Source organism: Carcharodon carcharias, chromosome 2 (genome assembly GCF_017639515.1).
Source record: "Carcharodon carcharias isolate sCarCar2 chromosome 2, sCarCar2.pri, whole genome shotgun sequence".
Classification (NCBI taxonomy): Eukaryota; Metazoa; Chordata; class Chondrichthyes; order Lamniformes; family Lamnidae; genus Carcharodon; species Carcharodon carcharias.
The window spans coordinates 127315316-127335606 of record NC_054468.1 but is presented as its reverse complement, the minus strand read 5'-3'; the positions used below and the strand labels follow the sequence as shown (position 1 = coordinate 127335606).

The 20291-nt window shown below is 43.6% G+C and overlaps 1 protein-coding gene across 6 annotated transcripts in view; it reads right to left on the bottom strand.

Annotated features, from left to right (window-relative positions):
- Positions 1 to 3044: 3044 nt before the first annotated feature.
- LOC121275411 (nesprin-1-like) overlaps positions 3045 to 20291 on the bottom strand; it is a 198822-nt gene continuing 181575 nt past the window's right edge. For 5 of the 6 annotated variants that reach the window (XM_041182983.1, XM_041182984.1, XM_041182982.1 and 2 more), the window contains 4 exons: positions 16815 to 17027; positions 15258 to 15350; positions 12810 to 12868; positions 3045 to 4196 (listed from right to left, as the gene is read on the bottom strand). In XM_041182983.1, coding sequence (XP_041038917.1) covers positions 3953 to 4196; positions 12810 to 12868; positions 15258 to 15350; positions 16815 to 17027 — 609 coding nt within the window. In that variant the 3' untranslated portion in view covers positions 3045 to 3952. The remainder of the gene's footprint in view (positions 4197 to 12809; positions 12869 to 15257; positions 15351 to 16814; positions 17028 to 20291) is intronic. The other variant, XM_041182985.1, reaches the window with a different exon arrangement.

Genomic DNA, 20291 nt, shown 5'->3' with positions numbered 1-20291 from the left:
TAGAGGTAGTGAGCACCAGTGGTGATAGACTGAAATTGTCCAAAAATTTCACAGACCTCGATTCCATCAGTTGGAGAGGTCGTTTGTATTTGGCCAAAGTGTTTTTCATAGCGACTTCACCCCGTTACGATTGGGTTTAAAGTTCAGCGAGTGTACAATCTGCAGGTGTGACCCAGCCACCAACCAAATCAAACCCATAATGTGTTCACACACTGCGAGCGAGTTCCAGTGATTCTATTGTGCCATCAACTCCACTGGTCTCACAACTTTTGAAGAAAAATGTCTACAGTGATGTTTAAGAAGAGCCTATAAGTGTACTATATCTACTTTTATATTTAATTGCTGAATACGCTTGATTCTCGTTTGTTCTAACTACCCAATGCGGTACAGTTCTGATTACAGGTCAGCATTGGCAATGATCTAAAAGTCAAATGTTTTGTTAACAAAGTTATTTTCCTGCATCATTCTTTCTTTCACAGTCGTGTCTGGGCTAAGCAGTGTGGAGGAAAGCTGATGAACTGTATGCTTGGCTTTTACTCTAAAATGTAAACATTCATTGTTAATTTTAGCTTAAAATTCCTTTTTCCTTTGCTCATCATGTATGTGATACAATTCTGCCTGTGTACATGGATACAAGATCTAGGTTGAATGTAATGTGAGAACAGGGGATTTTAGGGGTGAAAATGTACTGTAAATTTGTTCATTAATAATTGGTTAGGTGATCTCACTCCACCCAATTCCCTTCAGACAAACCCACTCTCCCTTCAGCACAATCCCAAAGAGTAATAGTTTTATAACCAAAGAAAAGTGTGTATTTTTTTTATTCGCGTGTAGCTTGTTGTATAAAAAAAATGGTGTCTTAAGCAGCAGAACTAAGTGCTGCTAATATGAAATGTAGGTCCGCAAATGACTAGCTTGTATGCTGTGTGTAAATTAGAACATGCAAGCCATTTCTAAGGCTCATTCACAAAATACTTGATTACATACTTGTGTTGCGACCTGCACGCATTGTGAAATGTGAATGATGTCCGTAAAAGCACGTGGTTGGTTTCCCATGTTGCTGCAGGACATTTGCTACCTTCCTCCATGAAGCCACCTCCTCTTGAGATGGGAACCACTATTGCCAATTTCATTGTGGGATTTCCCACTAGAATTATGCGGAGATGCAGCAGTTATAATGGGAAGCTGACGGAGGCATATGTGTTGCTGCGGCTGAAGATTTCTCAGCTCACACCCCGCCCGTTGTCATGGTCATGGAATTCTAACAGGAGAGCCAATTGCTCAAGGTTAAAAACAAAAACAGAATTACCTGGAAAAACTCAGCAGGTCTGGCAGCATCGGCGGAGAAGAAAAGAGTTGACGTTTCGAGTCCTCATGACCCTTCGACAGAACTAGGGTTATGAGGACTCGAAACGTCAACTCTTCTTCTCCGCCGATGCTGCCAGACCTGCTGAGTTTTTCCAGGTAATTCTGTTTTTGTTTTGGATTTCCAGCATCCGTAGTTTTTTGTTTTTTGCTCAAGGTTAAACCTTTGCGTGAAAACAACAGGGCAGAATTATCCTTTTCCAAAATGAAGATGTATAATCTCAGGAGCAGGGATGCATTAACTGCTTATCCAGTAATGTGAATGCCAAAGTCCCCCTTGTTCATGTTTCACACGACACATTCTACCTTATATGAACGCTACCTACATTAATGAATTGTTTGAACTACCTATTGCAATGCACTACCTAGTAACGAATAGTGACCCTTCCTCTCCCAACCTCCGAAGGGTCTGCACTTTGTAGCACCAAGAAAGTGTTTTGTAACGGACTTTTCTTTTTTTTTCTTTCCTAATATGTTATACCAGCTGATAATGTTTGTAATTTGTGTGATTTAATTTAGGAAATCCCGTGCATGTAGAATGATTTTATTTGCATATTGAATGGGTGAAATAAAACAGTGACCTAACGCACCTATTACTGCGTTTTGCTTTGACCCCAGATTTACATGTACGGGCGGAGCAGCACAATGTAGTGGAGTCACTTCACATTACTACATCACTACTGCTGTGGAACAGGCTCAGACCAGTGAAGGGCTGTATGCACAGCCGCACGTTTGGTAAAAAAAAGTTGAGGAAGAGAGCACAGTGCATCAACAGACAGGAGATGTCACAATGTTTGAAGGCGCAAGGACAAGTTGATAAGTCGTTAAGCGAAAAAAAGCATATGGGCTTTAAAGATCGAGGCGAGAGTACAAAAGCAAGGGCGTTAAGCTAAAGCTTTATAAATCACTGGTTGTGCGGCCTCAGCTGGAATGTGCTGACCTATTCAGGGCACCGTAGATTAAAAATGCCAAGGTTTTGGAGAGACTGCAGAGGTGATTTACTATAATGGCATCAGTTTGAGGGAATTCAGTTATGGAGAAAAACTAGAGAAGTTGGGGTTGTTCCCCTTGGAGCAGAGAATATCATGGTGAGAATTAACCGGGATACAAATGTATGAGGGGGTTTTGATAGAGTAAATAAGGAGACACTGTTTCCACAGCAAGAGGCCTGGTAACCAGAGGACACAGATTGAGGTACTTGGCAAAAGAACTTGGGGCGACATGAGAAAAATGAAAAAAAATATACAAAGCAAGGTGCATACATTTCCTGAAAGGGCAGTGAAATTAGATTCAGTAATAACTTTCAAAAGGGAATTGGATATATATTTGAAAAGGAACCATTTTACAGGGCAATGGGGAAAAAGCAGAGTGGCACTAATTGAATAGCTCTTTCAAAGAGCTGATACAGGCATGATGGGCTGAATGGTTCCCTCCTGTGCTGTATGGTTCTGTGGTCCTTTGGGTTGACCATGATGGGTCATTCCCAACTAAAGTTTCATTTTTCCATGTGCCCATGTTATCAGGTGAGGGGTTAATCACCTGTATTCCCTTACATGGAGGTGGGGTGGGTAGGGGGCAAAGAAAATATATTGAATCAAGTCCAGGTCCAAAGTGGCAGAACCTGGGACAGGTGACAGGATGAGGCAGGAACACAGCAGTGATGACACAAAGACTAAGAATGAAAGAAATAGGTCTTTTAATTGGAGACCCAGTTTTCCGCTGTACACCAAAAAGAACCAGCTTTCCATATTCTTACTTGTAGACACACGAGGCTGCTTTTGTATAGAAAAACATGCTGCAATTCAACCATTATCTGAACATGCCACTATTAGACAATGACAGTAGTTAAAAGGGGTGACACTGTTCAAGAGGCCTTCCTGGTTCCAAATCACATCTCCCGATTCACGTTGGGATTGCTTCAAACATGTGTCACACCAACTGGACAGAGGAAAAGATTTAGTCTGCAGGAGGATTTATATTAATATATTATGTACACATCCAGGTCTCCCCCCCACCCCCCAAAAAAAATCGAGGGAAGTATTCATTCTGTGCACGTTTCTGAAAAGCAGCATTCAGGGTAAAAATGATCAGCATAGGTACTAAATGCAAAGGGTAATATTAAAACATAAAATAGCTTTAACAATCTATACACAAATAATCTGTTCAATTTTAGTTTACATCCAATAATTGCCTCGTAAACATCACCAGAAATCTTAATTACACCTCACTTTCATCCTGCACAGAGTCCCTTCCAGATTTATATCGTTCAGACATTCAAAGGGTTAATTTCGAAAGCTCAAGTTATACATGACCATGCCTAAAGCAAACACTGTAAAAAATAAATGACCATTATAAAGTTATTTAAATTTTATATTACACGTTCCTCTTTAAATCCTGGGACCCGGGAGCTTGGGTTGGTTGCTTCAGGCCCATCTTGATACAGGTTTCACCTGAGTGGTTTCGAAGGACAGTGTACAGACCAGCCAATGGCACGTTGGGGGAGAGCATTAACAGGAGCCATTCCCACCTCATCCTCCATGTGAAGTCCTTCCGCGGATGATTCTGTTCCTCAGTGCGTTCTGACCGGTCATATTGGAGGGGGGCCATTGGTGTATCTCAGCATAGGGTGGAAGGAGCGAGCAAAGTTGTTGGACGTGGCACAGCTGTAGTCTTCCTCGGTCATGGGGACCAGACAGGCCAAAGCAATCAGAAGCAACAACAGTAGCTGGAGGGGTAATGCTGCTCGGATCACTCGCAGGAAGAAGGATGGACTCTTCTGGGCTCCCTGCTCCTTAGAACGGGAAGAATCTCTTTGGCTTCCTTTGAGGGGCCTGTATTTATAATATAAATATATATTTTTAAAAATTACAGCCAAGGCAAAGATCCCTTTGGAACAAAAACCTCTTTAGAGATTTCTGGCCCTCATCTCACGTTTGAACTACTAACTAAAGGAACCTGGCATACTTTGCTGTCAATAACTTGTTGAGAAAATGAAACTTCATCTAGCTCTCAATCTACTTTTCCACGGCTGACCTCAGCACCACGCTTTATGTCTTTGTGGACCTCCTTATTATGGAGCTTCAGGGACCATATGTAAAGTTAACCCCATGTCCCCACTGATCTCAAGCTGCTGACATGCCTTAGATTAGAGTGACTCAACAATGAGGCGGTATTTCTTAAAAACAGCTCTTTCCAAATAGCCATTGAATTCAAAGAGGATAAACCTAGGGTTGCCAACACTCCAGGATAGTCTTCGGGAGTTTGAGATTCACCTTCAGGACACTCAAGCAGGGCAGCCAAGGAAACAATCACCAGAGCTTTAAATACAATTGTGACTTTTTTCATTTTCTTTGAAGGCTTTAATTTATTAGTTATAAAAATGTTGGAAATGGGGAAAAAAGACTAACAGTCAAGACTAATCCAATTAGCTTCCCAAGTGGCTGCAGGAAGGCAGTGCTCCTGGCGCAAAGACAAACCCATTGTGAGATGGTGGCATTGTGGTAATCTCACTGGACTAGTAATCCAGAGGCCCAGACTAATGCTTGAGGATATAGGTTCAAATCCACCATGGCAACTGGTAGAATTTAAATTCAATTAATAAAATTAATTTTTAAAAATAATATAAAGCTAGTCTCAGTAATGGTGACCATGACAACTGTCATCAATTGTCGTAAAAACTCATCTGGTTCACTAAAGCCCCTTTAGGGAAGGAAATCTGCCATCCTTGTCTGGTCTATGTGTGACTCCAGACCTACTGGAGGACTCTTACCCACCCTCTGAAATGGCCTAACAAGTCAGTCAGCCCAAGAGCAATTAAGGATGAGAAACAAATGCTGGCCTTGCCAGCAACGCCCACACCCCATGAAAGAATAAAGAAAAAAAAATTAACAGATACACAAACGGGCCTGAACTGCACTGGCTTCAAGCTCCAGGACACAGCGTAGATTGGGGAAGAGGTGGGGAAGAGGTGCTTAGACAGGACTTCAGCATGTGGACAGGCTCGATAGACTGATGGGCTCTTTTTGTGCCCGTCAATTTTCTATGTACTGTATCACAACACAAGGCACAGTAACAACTGAGAGACACCAGCAAATGTGGAGATATCTCCCTCAGCAATTATAGGACAATTCAAAATTGTCTCCACTTCAGGCAACTAATGACATCACGTAGCTCTGTTTAAATAACAAAAGTCCCATCATAGCAGCTTCAGAATCACATATTGTACCTTTCAGACTCCACCATTCCCCTGGTGAATGCTATAAGGTTGCTAAATTGATACCTTTCTCCCAGCATTTGTCAGACTCTTATTGGAACGTTGAAAATGCAGTTACTCTGCATCACCGAGAATCGTAGAAAGGTTTCAGCACAGAAAATGGCCATTCAGCCAGTCTTTTCTATATTGACTCTCTGCAGTTTTAGCGATTTGCAATCTTTAAACTGCCCTCTCCTGGTTTATGTCAGTGCCTAGTAGATTTAGATTGAAATTCAGTGACACTTTCCAGACAAATTCCTTAATCCAAATTAACATAGGGCAGGATTTCCAGGTTGGCATGTGGGTGCGTGCCCAACCTGCTCGAGTGTAAAATAGTGCATGATGACGCTGGGGAAGTGTCCTGACATCATCCTGCGCTCGCGCGATATTTTGGTCAGTGGGTGTGCACAACAGTTGGAAGTGCACCCGCTGACAATTAAATGGCCAATTAAGCTCAGTACAGTTGTAATTGTCCCCGATTTTTCATGGTCCGTCCAACCTCATGGTTGGCAGACAGGTGAATCAGCCAGGCGGCCTTTGCATTTTTCATGAAACCTCGTCCAAGAGCATCCATAAATCTATGGACAGCACTTTTATAATGCATATGTTCACGTGACGGTTTGTGATGATTGGACATTTGTGCTCTGATTCTAAAATCTCTTTTTTTGTGATAGTATTGAAGGCTTCAGCTTCCTGAGGCGGCTCCCTGCCTTCGGGGAGTTTTCATTCCGCACTCCCCACCGTGCCCCCGCTTACGTCAGCTCCTGTCTCCTCCCACCCCCACTCTAGCAGCACTGAGCATTTCAGCACGCGCTTCATTGGCCAGCCAGTGTGAAATCGCGGGTTGGGGGCCGATCGCGGGCGGCAGTCCATTCCTCGGCCGCTCCTGGGCCCGCCGATCGTGCCTACACGCCGACCTGAGAATCCTGCCCGTAATTCCGTAGCTGTGTGCAATCAGGTGGAGCAAAGCAGATTTCTCAACCATTCAATTTGGTTTTATCCATGAAATGGAATTTCAAACCATGGCTTCCTCCCTCTGTAGGACTCCATTATTTCTCTGTACGGGAGTATATGGATGTTAATGTTCTCTCCCATCCAATTGCACACAATTAGCTACAAAAAGGAACTCAGGCCCACCTACACCATTGCGGTGGAGCTGGTATTTTCAAAGTAACCAGTTTTGGGTGAGAATGTGTGCGTCAGGTCTGACAAAGTTTGTGGACACCTTCCGCTCCTTTACAAATGCACAATTAAATAATGTGGACTGCCCTGGAACACACCAATGCTTCGCCTGTACTCATTACAGCAAAAATGAAATTCAGATCCTTAGCCTCTTCCCCTTTCTAAATTTGTTTACAGGACATGGGCACCACAGGCAAGGCCACATTTGATGTCCATCCCTAGTAGCCCCAAGGACTCTAAGAATGAATTGTGTAGTACTGGAGTCACATGTATACCAGGCTGGCTAAGGAGTAGTAGGTTCCCTTCCCTGAAGGACATTAGTGAACCAGTTGAGCTTTCATGTTCATGTTTCTGGACATGTTGCCCATTATTATTGAATCCAATTTCACAACTGGCAGCGTTGGCATAACCTCTTACTTTCTGAGTTCTTAGCCCAGTACCATAACCATAACCCCTAGCCATTTCCACCCTTAAAAAAGTTGGCCAATTATTTAGTCACCACGACAGTGCATTAACTCTGCTCTCTGCTCCACATAGAACAAGTTGGGTCAGCCTTTAGCAAGTGCCTCAGGAATGCTTTGTGGACATATAACGAAAGATGTTTTTTTAAAAAAGTAGTGCTGCCCAAGACTGCCTGCTGTGCTAATACAAACAGAATTTCCCAGTGGGACGCCTGTCCAGAACATTATAGTTACCCTGCATGCTGAATGGTTAGTGGTGTTGGGATCTTTATCAGCTACCAGGGCTTGGTCTGGTCCAAAGTGTAGTTGAAAGAATTTAATTCAAGTAAACATCACGGCTTGCTCTTTTCTGTCAGCTCTGAGAGAGAGTGAGAGTCTTTTCTAATTAAATTTTTTTAAGCAGAATCTGGTGGCTCCTGTCTTAGACGTTTAATGAAATGGTGATGTAGCCCCTTCCAGTTCCCTATTGCAGCAGAACCCAAGTATCAGCTGAGAGAGACAGAGAGAGGGAGAGAGAGAGAGGGAGTTTGGGCTCTTGCAATACTTCAACAGCCACCATTCCTGCTCAACTACCTATTTTTGCTCCACTTAAAGTGTGTGGGGAAGGGTGTATCATATGACCTGAACGAACGCTGAATAAGGCACACATATCCCTTGGGCTCACTACGCAGAGGCATTTTTCACTAGTTCCTGGCAGTTCCCCCTTCAAAACCCACCAGCTGCAGAGCCCAAGAGAAAGCCTATCCTCACAGTTCAGTTTTCTCTGACAACATTTGTTTATAGTCCATTTCCAACATTTCTCATTTGCTTCAGGAACTTCGTTCCACAGTCTCTTCTTCCTCCATCATCTCCCACAAGGATAAACTTCCATTTATATAGACCCTTTCATGACCTCAGGACATCGCAATTAAAACACTTTCTGAAGTATAGTCACTGTTGTAACTTAAAAAACATGGCAGCCAATTTGCACACAGCAAGGTCCCAATATCAACAATGTGATAACGGCCAGATAATATGTTTTCAATGATGTTGGTTGAGGGATAAATATTGGCCAAGGATGCCTGGAAGAAAGTAACAGATTCCATCATCAGCTCATTACCACACTGTTGTTTATGGGATCTTGCTGTGTGCAAATTGGTTGCTGTGTTACCTGCATTACAACAATGCTTGCACTTAAAAAGTACACCACTGACTGGGAAACACTTTTAGGAGCCTAAGGTTGTGAAGGCGCTTTATAAATTCAACTTCTTTCTTTTAGCTGGCCCTGTTTTGCAAACCAGTAGTGACTGAAGCACTGGACGTGACCTGTTGCTCCTGCGATGGCCCCCGGGGGCTTCACACCAGAAACGGTAGGTGCCCAAACCCCAGCGTGTAGATGGGATCCTCACTTTCCACTGCACACTTACACTTTTACCACTCACTCTCAAAACCAATGCACAACTTGGAAGGATGAGAATCAGACAGTCCAATGTTTGGCTGAGTAAATTGGCTCTATTTTCTCGGGAGTTTAGAAGAATGAGAGGTGATATCGTGCCTGGCCGTTGACCTGAAAATCTTGCCCATAGAAACTAGGAGCACGAGTAGGTCATTCAGCCCTACGAGCCTGCTCTGACATTCAATATGATCATGGCTGATCCTCTATCTCAACGCCGTACTCCTGTTCTCTCCCCATACCCGTTGATGACTTTTGAGTCCAGAAATTTATCTATCTATTCCCTTCCTAAATATATTTAGTGACTTGGTTTCCTCAGCCTTCTGTGGTAGAGAATTCCACAGGTTCACCACCATCTGAGCGAAGAAGTTTCTCCTCATCTCAGTCTTAAATGGCCTACCCTGTATCCTGATACAGTGACCCCTTGTCCTAGACCCCCACAGCCAGAGGAAACATCATCCCTGCATCCAGTCTGTCCAGCCCTGTCAGAATTTTATTCATTTCAATGAGATCCCCTCTCATTCTTCTAAACTCGAGTGAATACAGGCCTAGTTGACCCAATCTCTCCTCATATGACAATCCTGCCACCGGGAGTCAGTCTGGTGAACTTGCGCTGCACTCCCTCTATGGGACGTATATCCTTTCATTGGAGTCTCGACTATCACTATCAATAGCTCTGGGCTCCAACATGAATGTAAAATGTGCATGTTGCCACAGCCACTTGGATTCTGGGCAAACAGTAACACACCACCATCATCACACATCACGAAACAGGCTGGAGGGGCTGAACAGCCTACACTTTAGGAGCAGGGTACATCATCCAGCCCCTTCAGCCTGTTCCAGCATTCAGTCAGACCCTGGCTCACCCCCCTTACCTCGGCATTACCTTCTTTTAACATATCGTTATCATGGGTGTTTTGATTTTGCATTCTAAAATATGAATTTTTAGGAAGTGTTTGACCTTAAAACCTCCAGAATACAGGAGGGTTGTCTTAACTGAGGTTCTGTCCCCTTCCAACCTGACTCCCAAGGTTCATTCAGATTCCCGAGTACAATTACTGATATCACGTATACTTACACAAGTGATCAGCTGCAAGCACATAAGTAAATAGACCTGCTAAACCTGCATAACACTCGATTGCTGCTGCAGTGGGTAACCTCTAGAACTGAGGGTGACTAGGGCTGCATCAGTGCTCCAGGATTTAGTTTACAGATATGATTTCGTTCCCAGTCATTCCAAAAGTCCATTACAGCCCTGTAAAGTCATGGCACATTAAACAGCATCACAGTGTTCCTTTACTGAAATCCCATTATACATTACCTCAGACTGTCTGAGAATGCCAATAATGGGAATTAATGAAATGCAAAAGGCACAACAGGAACAAGCAGTGCCTCATCACACACCAACAGGTTGTTTTATTAAAATTAAACATTTAAACCAAATATAGCTCCACCATAGGTGGAGAATCTTTCCCTTTGTCTCTGCCATGCATCACCTTTATATGAATCCCAGATCTATTTTTGGGTTTCACTGTACACTGAAGGATGAGGCCAGCCATAAGCAGCAACAACAGCCCCACACTGCAAACAGAATTGTCTCCCTAACTTTGTCTCTAATGCCCAGTGGAGTGGTCCACATGTGAGGCAGGCTTGTGATGTAAAATGTGAACTTCCTCAAACTCCACACACAAGACGACACGATGTTTATGCTGCAGTATTTCACAAGACAAGGCTGGGCTTGGCGAGAGTTATTCACTTCACATTGGGATGGGCCCAATGTCCCCTCTACAAATGTTGGAACCTTTTGAAGTGTCTTTTCCTGAAAGGTGCTCTGTCATTGCAAGTTGCTGCCATGAAGAAACGTTGACAAGGTGGGGAGACCATATTTTGTTCATAATGTGGTTTGGGCAAGTTCTCTATCCTTTTTGTGCCTCATTTAAAATCACAAAACCCAGTGGAATCTGCCACTGTTTATTACCACGCCAGGAGATTTCTTAAAAATAACACAATTTGATTGGTTTGTTTCATAAAACCAACAGTTTGATGGGTTAGGTTGTTTTTACTGCAAAGATGTCTTGTTAACCTCATAAAGACAATATCTGACTGGTTTGTGATTGAAAATAATAGTTTGACTGGCCACTTTCTTAAAACAATGCAGTTTGATTGGTTCATCAGTGGACAGTAGATTCGATTGAACCAATCATCTGAAGGCCTGATGAGAAAGATGGAAACATCACTGAAGGCACAAGCTCCCTCTCTTTATTATTGCGGAAGATCAGAGCTAGTCTCAGTCTACAGGAGACATTCACAAGACATCCAGTTAGCTCTACCCCTCATCCCAAGGCTCACGTCTTGACATGAGTCTCCTTCCCTTCCAGCCCATGAATTTCCCCTGTCCCAGAGAGTTTGACTCCTCCTCAGAGTTCACCCTCTTGGCTAAGGTGGGGGGGCTGCACAGTCACTTGGTTGTGCACTAGCAGAGAACCTTCGCTCTGCAAGAACAAAGCTCCTGGCTGCAGCTAACACTAAACTCCAACTGTGGGCTGGCTGGTTGCAAAAACCAGTGAAAAAGAAATGGCAGCCCCCAAACTCTTGCCACGAATAGATTAGAATCACAACATTCCTCCCCCCTCATCCAGGGCCTCTCCCCTCATACTGTACCTCTCCCCTTTCCCCTCCCTTCGTTTTTGCGCATGCCATTCCTTCGCCAGTGAAACTCATGCTGCAGAACTTCAGAAACAATGCGGCTTTTAACATTCATTCCAGACTGCACATGATTGTGGTTGCTTCATGCATTGTGAGATCAAACACAAAGCATTCTGATCGGAGAACAAATGCTGATAGCCCATAAGGCTCGAGATCAAACATTTATAATACCTAGGCACACTGACCACAAGCTGTCAGGCCTGTGTGCCTGATTTATTCCTCTATTCAGTGAAAACTGATTTATATCACTGCTTGTCAAAGTAACAAATTGAATATTGTACACAGACAAGAACCATAATAATAACAATAACTAGGCAGTAGCACACTGACCTTATGGTATTGCCACAGCTAGAATTAGCTTTTCATTGTGAGTTGCACAGCAAGTTTCAAGTGCTATTAGGTGACTTAGAGCCAGCTGCTTGAGCTGCTGCTGTTAAAAATAGTGTGTTGCATCAATGCTGCTTGAAGCAGTGTAGGCTAGTACAGAGGTTAGTCAACGCAGAGCTCCCTGGCTGCTAAGTCTAGGGTGCATTCGGAATTTCTTCATATTTTGTGTTAGCAGTGAGTAAGAAAGCCCGAGCGGTTGGGGAGGTGGGGGGTTTCAGTAGGGTGGGCGACATTTACAGGAATAAACAGAAGGGTTGGACACACAGGGCAATGAGACACAATCAGAAATGAGATAGATGTAAGGAAGCAGGATGCAGCTGCAGTTCTGCCCTCTTGTGGCCGAGTTAGGATACAAGCGCTCTCCGTTGTGCAAAGTAGAATGGGTAGAGGCAAAGCCAGTCAGGTTTCCTGTTAATCAGCATTGAAAGCATTCAAGTTAAGTGTCTGAAGAGTATATAAAGCACTGCGTTACTGCAAAACCTAATAACTAGCTTCATTTAAAGACTAGGATCAAAGATGATGATGGAAGCTTATAAGATGGGATATCATACAGCAGGATGTTCAATATGAACAGCTGTCTCCCAATATGTACAGCTGGAGTGAGGTTAAAACCGTACCTCGCATTTGAAATCAGGACTCCACATGATCCAATGTTCTGGAGTGATAGAAATGCCCGACTCATTTTTGTAAAAGGCAGTTTAAGATACTTCAGAAATCTGTTAAATGCATACCTCTGAAGCAATCTGGGGTCAGAGTTCTGTATTTCTACTTCAAATTTTACATTTTGCACATTGGAGCATGCCCTTCGAATTGGAGTTTAAGTGCGTAAAGCAACAGTCAAATCCTGCTGTCACGTTAACACAAGATTGAACCTGGGGGAATGTTGCACATTGTAAAAGCAAATTCTACTCAGGTTCTACTCTGGTTCCTCCTCAGTGTTTCGCACGCTGGATGCTTTCTAGAAGTTTCCATCATCCTCTCTGCGGTCTAGAGGTAAACTGTAGTAACCAGGAGAATAAGGTACCTGCTGTGTGGGCTGCTGACAGAGGCTCCAGGCTGGGAGAGGCTAAATTTGCCTCGTGGCTGTTTGGAATGAACCAAGGGGTAAAGAAAGAGAATGTTCAGTCCAGGCAAATAAAGGCAAAGCTACTGATGACAGAACACAAAAAAGTGCAGCAAAAAATCAGATGAGGCGACTAATATCCATGATAACAAGGAAACTGGCTCTTCCTCCTGTCTTTATTGAGCTGCTCGACTGCAGTGTCCTTTTGTGTGTGTTTAATCAATGGGCTCCACTGTGTTATTGGAAGGAGTTTACTGCGGATAAGTATGCATACTGTAATGTTTATCTGGTGTCTGTTTAACTCAGCAACTAATGTGGTTTCCTTAATCCTAAATTCCCGTCTCCCGAACCCTTCTTCTACCAAAAAGGTCAGTTCCTTACAGAATGACCACATAGAAATAACAAGATGGAAACAGTTCGCATTGGGCAATTTGTCCTCCACTTCAGTAGTATCCTGATCTCATGTGTCCGTTCTGTTCTCGTATCTCTGCTGCTTCACTCACTAACAATCACTAGAGGGCTGTGAGGCTGTGAGATGCACTATGCAAAAAAGTTTTCTGCTGTCTCTGGCCTAAATTTCTTACATTTAATCCTATATCCACATCCGAATTCTAGATTCTCAACCATTGGAGGAAAAGTCAGTTTCTTTCAATCCTGTGCTAACGCTTCATAATGTTAACACCCCTAAATGGCACTGGCACCCTGCTGGATCTTGCCCCAGTGCCAGTTGGTCGGGTGTGAGTCTCAATGGTGAGCATCAGCACTATTTGACCACATGAAGCACATCAGGTTCCACGGTCTTCGGGGACGTTGAGTAGAGCTCACTGAGTGGTCGGGGATAGGGACCCTGGCCATTTTCCCTCTCACTAACCCATAAGCACCAGAATCATTTGTGACTCCCCCACCCCACAGAGCTGTGGCTCGGGTCAGTTAGTTCAACGACAGGAAGCTGAGGGTCCTGCAACAGTGCAAATGCTGAGACACATGAGCTGGCAACAAGGAGACACTTTGAGCCTCTCACTCTGGACTTAAATCTCCTGCCACCTCCAGGTGAGTACATCAGGTAATAGGCGGGGCTTGTCCCACGCACGGGCTGACATGGACAGGGGTGAAATAACTTCGCTCTAAGATCATCAGCAACCTCCATCTGAAGGCAATCCAATGCTGTCTCAACTCTGGAGTTTCCAATCCTCAACTCTGCTACATGCGAGCGGAGTGTGGGGGCTGTCTGATCAGAATGGAGGCCAGTCCTTCCACCGCCCAGCTAGGGTATGCTGGCTGCAATGTTCCCTCAACCTTGTTGAATGTGGCCTGTGCTTTGGAATACGCTACATCTATAAATCTTTCTATACAGCCGTGCACACTAGGTATTTTAAAAGGGGCAACTTGTGAGTGCAGATTATAGGGAACACTGGCTGGCTGCTACCTCCCCTCCCTGTAATGCACACGCCTCAGTCTCTCTGCCTCACTCTCCTCCTTTAAGACCTATCTAAAAACCTACCTTGTTGACCAAGCTTTGGCCACTAGCCTAAGTAACTCATGTGGCTCGCTGTCAAAGTTTGTTTGATGCTTTTGTTGAGGTGCCTTGGGGAATGTTGTACCATGTCAAACGGCGCTTCATAAACGCAAGTTGTTGTAACAATCAGGGATCAAATGTGCTGCCCCTAACCCTTACCCTACACACTAGCCAAGGTGTTTGAATGTCAGCAGTGATCAGGGACCAAATCTGGGGTGGTCCCAGTGTGACTGACTCTCTGTATCACTAGGCACACTTATCCATGAGTGGGGTGGTGACTAGCCATTCCTATTTAGCTTGTTGATTTGACATTACCACCAGGCTAAACACTGTAGTGCAAATTTTTCACAAGATAATCGTGTTTGGTTTCAGATCAGTTAAAAATATGAGAAAGGCGGTTAAATATTGATTGCGGTGTGGTGGGGTGGAAAATGAGGATGCAATGCTGGGCATGAGTGTGTTGTGTGTGTTAGCGGCCCAGGCCTTGGGAGTCTGAACTGCGATGGAAAGCCAGTATTCCTTTTGAGAAGCTACCATTAGCGAATGGAGAAAAATCAATTCAAAGAACTAGGGCTGATTAACAAGACAGAAATATCGGAACAAACAATAAACATATCGGTCAGGACTCAGAAAAATTGAATTAATAAAAGAACAAACAGTCAAAGGAAACACTTAACTAAAGTAAAATTTACAATTTTTCTCAATTCCATGCAGGGGAGATGGGGGTGGGCGGAGGTAAGCAGGGGAGAGCATGAAGGGGGTGCAGGGCCTGTGCATCCTGTTCAGGGAACTCTTTTTGGTATGATATCATGGCACCAGCTGTCAGATGCAAGGGCTGAATACTTGTTACTGTCCTACCATGTTGGTTATAGAGATTGGTGGAAGTGCATTACCAGTCTGGCTCGAACGGGCAAGCTTCCACTAGACACAGGGCTGAGGGAGCCCGAGGAGTCCAAATCATCGGCTGAAGACCATGACACCAGATCCTGAAAGGAAGAAGAGATCCTTGAACCAGCGCTCAACAAGGACTTAACGTTATTTGGAAGAAAACAAATGCAAGCATTAGGAGTTATGTACCAGGGTTTGGTGCGCATGTACTTGCCAGACTAAAGTGAATAGCGAGGGGAAAAAACACAAGAACAGAAGTAGCCATCCAAAGGCCTTATCAACTTATATTTAATTCTAAACCTGACAGTTATTCAATGTTATTTGTATTCAACGTTATATGCAACTAATTAACATTTAGTACACATAACCAGGTCATTACAATTTTCCAAAGTTGCTTAATTGAATTCTGTACCTCTGTGCTCCCATTGTAAGGAATCACAGGAAGCTGTAGTTCTATACTGCAGGATATTCTTTGTATTATTTGCTTAGTAATTCTGCCTTGAATGCATTGGTTTTAAGCACAAACTCATTCGCCCTCATGTTTATTGACAAGGAGGTCAACCTGGATTAGATTTGATGGAGCTCCACCTCAAAATCATTTGAAGCCTCATCGAGTGCCAGGGTTTCCAAGCTGATATTCCCAGATTTTAAGGAGCCCCTGTCTGTCTGTGGGCAGGAATCCAGGAGAAAATGGCACAAACTGCTGCTTTCATCAGCTCCTCAGGTCTAAATTGGATGTGACAACCAAAGTGACTCTGGTGCAGTGGAAGGAGAATACCTCCATGGGGTGAGGTAAGGTCTCCAATCCAGACAGAAGCTGTACTTACATTGGAGCAAAGTCAGATCCTGATTAACACAACATACAATTATAGTGCAAATGAATTGTGACAAACACAACACACAATTACTGTCAATGGACCCTGCCTAATGCAACAACATGCTGTTCTAGTTGAATGAGACCTGATTGACAACACAATACCACACAACACACACACCGCACCCATACACAGACCATACACACACACACAACAGAGACCACACACAACACAGACCACACACACAGACCATACAGCACCCACACACGGACCATACACACTGCGTCCACACATAGACCATACACGCACCGCGCCAACACACAGACCATACACACACATGCTGTACCCACACACAGACAGGTTACACACACGGGCACAAACGCGCACACACACAGTGTCAGTGGACCCTGAGTAACACAACACACGCAATTATGGTATGAACAAACACCAACTAGCACTGAACGCACAATTATAGTGTGAGTGAATCCGACCAGGACACCATCTCCCCTTAAAATAGGAATATTGTCCTGAAGAGGTCAGAAAATTGCTGCTTCTGTTTACAAACTAGAAATCAGAAGATACACGTCACTGTGTAACATCCAGCAAATATTACAAACACAAAGCACTTAGCCATCTCAGCCCAGGTGAAAGTTAGCCAGACAGTTTCAAGAAGCTGGTGCTGCCTTTACTTGTGTCGAGTTAGGCACAATAGATTTTACACAATGTGGACTTATTCTATTGACATACCACTTGACTGCCACAGTTGTCCAAGAGTCTCTCCAACTCCTTTAGGTCTTGGGTGACCTCTTTCAGAAGAAGCTTGAGGCGGTTGCCAATGACATGAACCTTCTCCTTTGCTTCGAGACAATCCCTGCCCTCCACGTTTACCAGCAGTTGGCTGGACATGTCCTGTAGTGATGCTACTTTCAGCTGGGACTCCAGCAGCTCACGTCTGATTTGCTAAATCAATGTACAAAATAACAGACTCACATTGGAGTTATAACTGCAGTATTATGGGATGCACTGCATAATCTCCCTTACTAACAATTATTTTACCACTATCAAACGCTGGGAATCAAACAATGAGCCTTATACATATCAGCTACTTAGAATCTATTTACTTTGGACAGTGGTGGCACTTTCGACTCCGAGGCAGAAGGTCGCAGGGTTAGAGACTTTAGCACATAAGATAAAAGAAAAAAACTGCGGATGCTGGAAATTCAAAACAAAAACAAAAATACCTGGAAAAACTCAGCAGGGCTGGCAGCATCTGTGGAGAGGGGAGGAACAGCACCTCATCTTCCGACTTGGCACTTTACAGTCTTCCGGACTGAATATTGAGTTCAACAATTTTAGATCATGATCTCTCTCCACTATTCCCACCCCCTTTCCAATTTTCTCCCTCCTTTTTGTTTTTTCCAATAATTTATATAGATTTTTCTTGTCCCACCTATTTCCATTATTTTTAAATGTATTTCCATCTATTGTTTTAACACTACCTTTTAGCCTATTTCAATTCCTTCACCCCACCCCACCCCCACTAGGGGCTATCTGTACCTTGCTTGTCCTGCTTTCTACCCTTAATTAGCACATTCCTTAGATAATATCACCACCTTCAACACCTCTTTGTCCTTTTGTCCGTGACATCTTTTGGTTATCTCCACCTCTATCCAGCTCTTCTTGTTCCAACCCCCCCTTAAACCAGCTTATATTTCACCCCTTTTCTATTTTTCCTTAGTTCTGTTGAAGAGTCATGCGGACTCGAAACGTTAACTGTGTTCCTCTCCACAGATGCTGCCAGACCTGCTGAGTTTTTCCAGGTATTTTTGTTTTTACTTTAACACATAATCCAGGCTGACATTCTCAGTGCAGTCCTGAGGGAAAGCTGCACTGTCAGAAATGTCATTTTTCTGGTGAGATGTTGAACTGAGGCCGCTGTCTGCCCCCTCAGCACATTATTTCAAATGGTAAAGGGGTGCTCTTCCCAATGCTGTGGCCAACATTTATCCCTCCACCAACATCACTAAAGTAGATTATGTGGTCATTTATTTCATTGTTGTTTGTGGAATCTTGCTGTGCACAAATTAGCTCTTATATTCCTCTACATGATGACAGTGACTCTGCTCCGAAAGTCCTTAAAAATGATTGTAAGGTATTTTGGCTCATCCTGCGATCCCAAATGCCACCACAATGAATGCTGGTCTTTTGTTCTTTTAAAACTGGAGGGAAAGGGCAAACTTTAACTGAGGGCCGATGAGCGAAGATTTCACAGCCGGGGTTTTTCCGACATTGACAGCTTTGTGCGTTGTCCTCAGTCAGTCAGTTCTGAGGTGCAGCAAAGAGCCAAATTGACATTTCTGTGGGAGACCAAGTTAAAATTAATTGAATTTTTTAAATGTTTGTGAAGACCTGTGTATTATGCTTTGCTGTGTATTACAGTGTAGAGCAGGTCACAATGATTATTAAGGTAGATAAATCCAGACAGTAAAGCTGTTTACAGAGAACTGTAGGTCCATAATGGGGCCATTAATAGACACAAAGAGGGGTCCAGTTAGGATCTTTCTGGGTTGATGAACTAAAATAGCCTGGTTAGGCCAGCATGTGGGAGAATACTACCCGTTATAATGTTACAACTGAAACATAAACCAGGGAGGTTGAAGGTGTGGACTAGAACATAAGAACAGAAGAAATAGGAGCAGGAGTAGGCCATTCAGCTCCTCAAGCCTGCCTTGCCATTCAATAGGATCATGGCTGATCTGCTCCAGGTCTTGACTCCTCTTTCGTGCCAGCTCCTCATAGCCCTCAACTCCCTGATATTTCAAAAATCTGTCTACCTCCTCTTTAAATGCTTTCAGTGATCTAGCCTCCACAACCCTCTGAGGTAGAGAATTCCAGACATTCACTACCCTCTAAGAGAAGAATTTCCTTTGCATCTCAGTTTTAAATGAGTGTCCCCTTATTCTGTAACTATGTCCCCTAGTTTGAGATTCTCCCACTAGTGGAAACATCTTCTCGACATCTACCCTGTCAAGCCCCCTCAGAATCTTGTACGTTTCAATAAGATCTACCTTCATTCTTCTAAACTCTAATGAATAAAGGCCTAACCTGTTTAGCCATTCTTGATAAGTCAATTCCTTCATCCCAGGAATCAGCCTAGTAAATCTCTTTTGAACTGTCTCCAATGCCAGTATATACTTTCTTAAATATGGGGACCAAAACCGTACATAGTACTCCAGGTGCGGCTTCACTAACACCCTGTACTTCCCTATTTTTAAACTTCCCTATTTTTAGGTTCAAACCCATATATATAATAAATATAAATACTCACACACCTTCAGTAACTTCATAACATCCAAAATGCTTCATGGACAAAATTTGAAGTCTAATCACTGCTGTGTTTGTACATCATTGTGACAGCCAATTTGAGTACAATAAGACCCCACAAACAGAAATGAGATCAAACACTATTTCTTTTATTAGTGTTGGCTGAGAGGTCAATGTTGACCTGACACCAGGAAGATCTTGTCTGCTCTTCTTTTAAATAGTGCCATAGACTCTCTTGTGTCCATTTTAAGGGGACAGACAGGTCTTGGTTTGATGCCTTATCTGAAAGATGGCAGCATCGATAGTGCAGCCTTCCCTCAGTATTGCACCAGAACCTCAGCCTGGATAAGGTGCAGAGCTATATTTAAAAATATATTTAATGATCAAAAGTGGCATCTGGTTTTCACTAAAATTAAGTTGCCAACTAGGACCAATTGTTAAATAGTAACACACCCAAATTACTTCACAAGTTCAAATTAAATGGTAGGAGGTCAAAGTGATAAAGATGATGGATTGTACTGACGTAGATGCAACATTTATAGTGCTGGCAGGAAATAGCTGGGAGACAGTGAAAAGCAGCCACTTTGTTGATTGTGGGAGTAAAACTGACTCACCCATAACTCAAAAAACAATCCTGAATTACAGTGTCAACACCTGTTCGAGTCTGAATGCAGTGAAATGAATGTTAAACCACCACACCGGAACTGCACTTCCGTCCCACCCATTCCTCCCCTCCTCCTTCATCCTTTCGCTCCCCCTCCCTATCATTCCCTCACTTCCCCTTCCTATCACCCACCTACCCATAACACCCATCCCACCCTTCGCCTCCTGCCTCCCCTACACCACACCCTCCTTCTGTCCTACTCTCCATCCCTTCCCTATCCATCACCCCCACCCTCC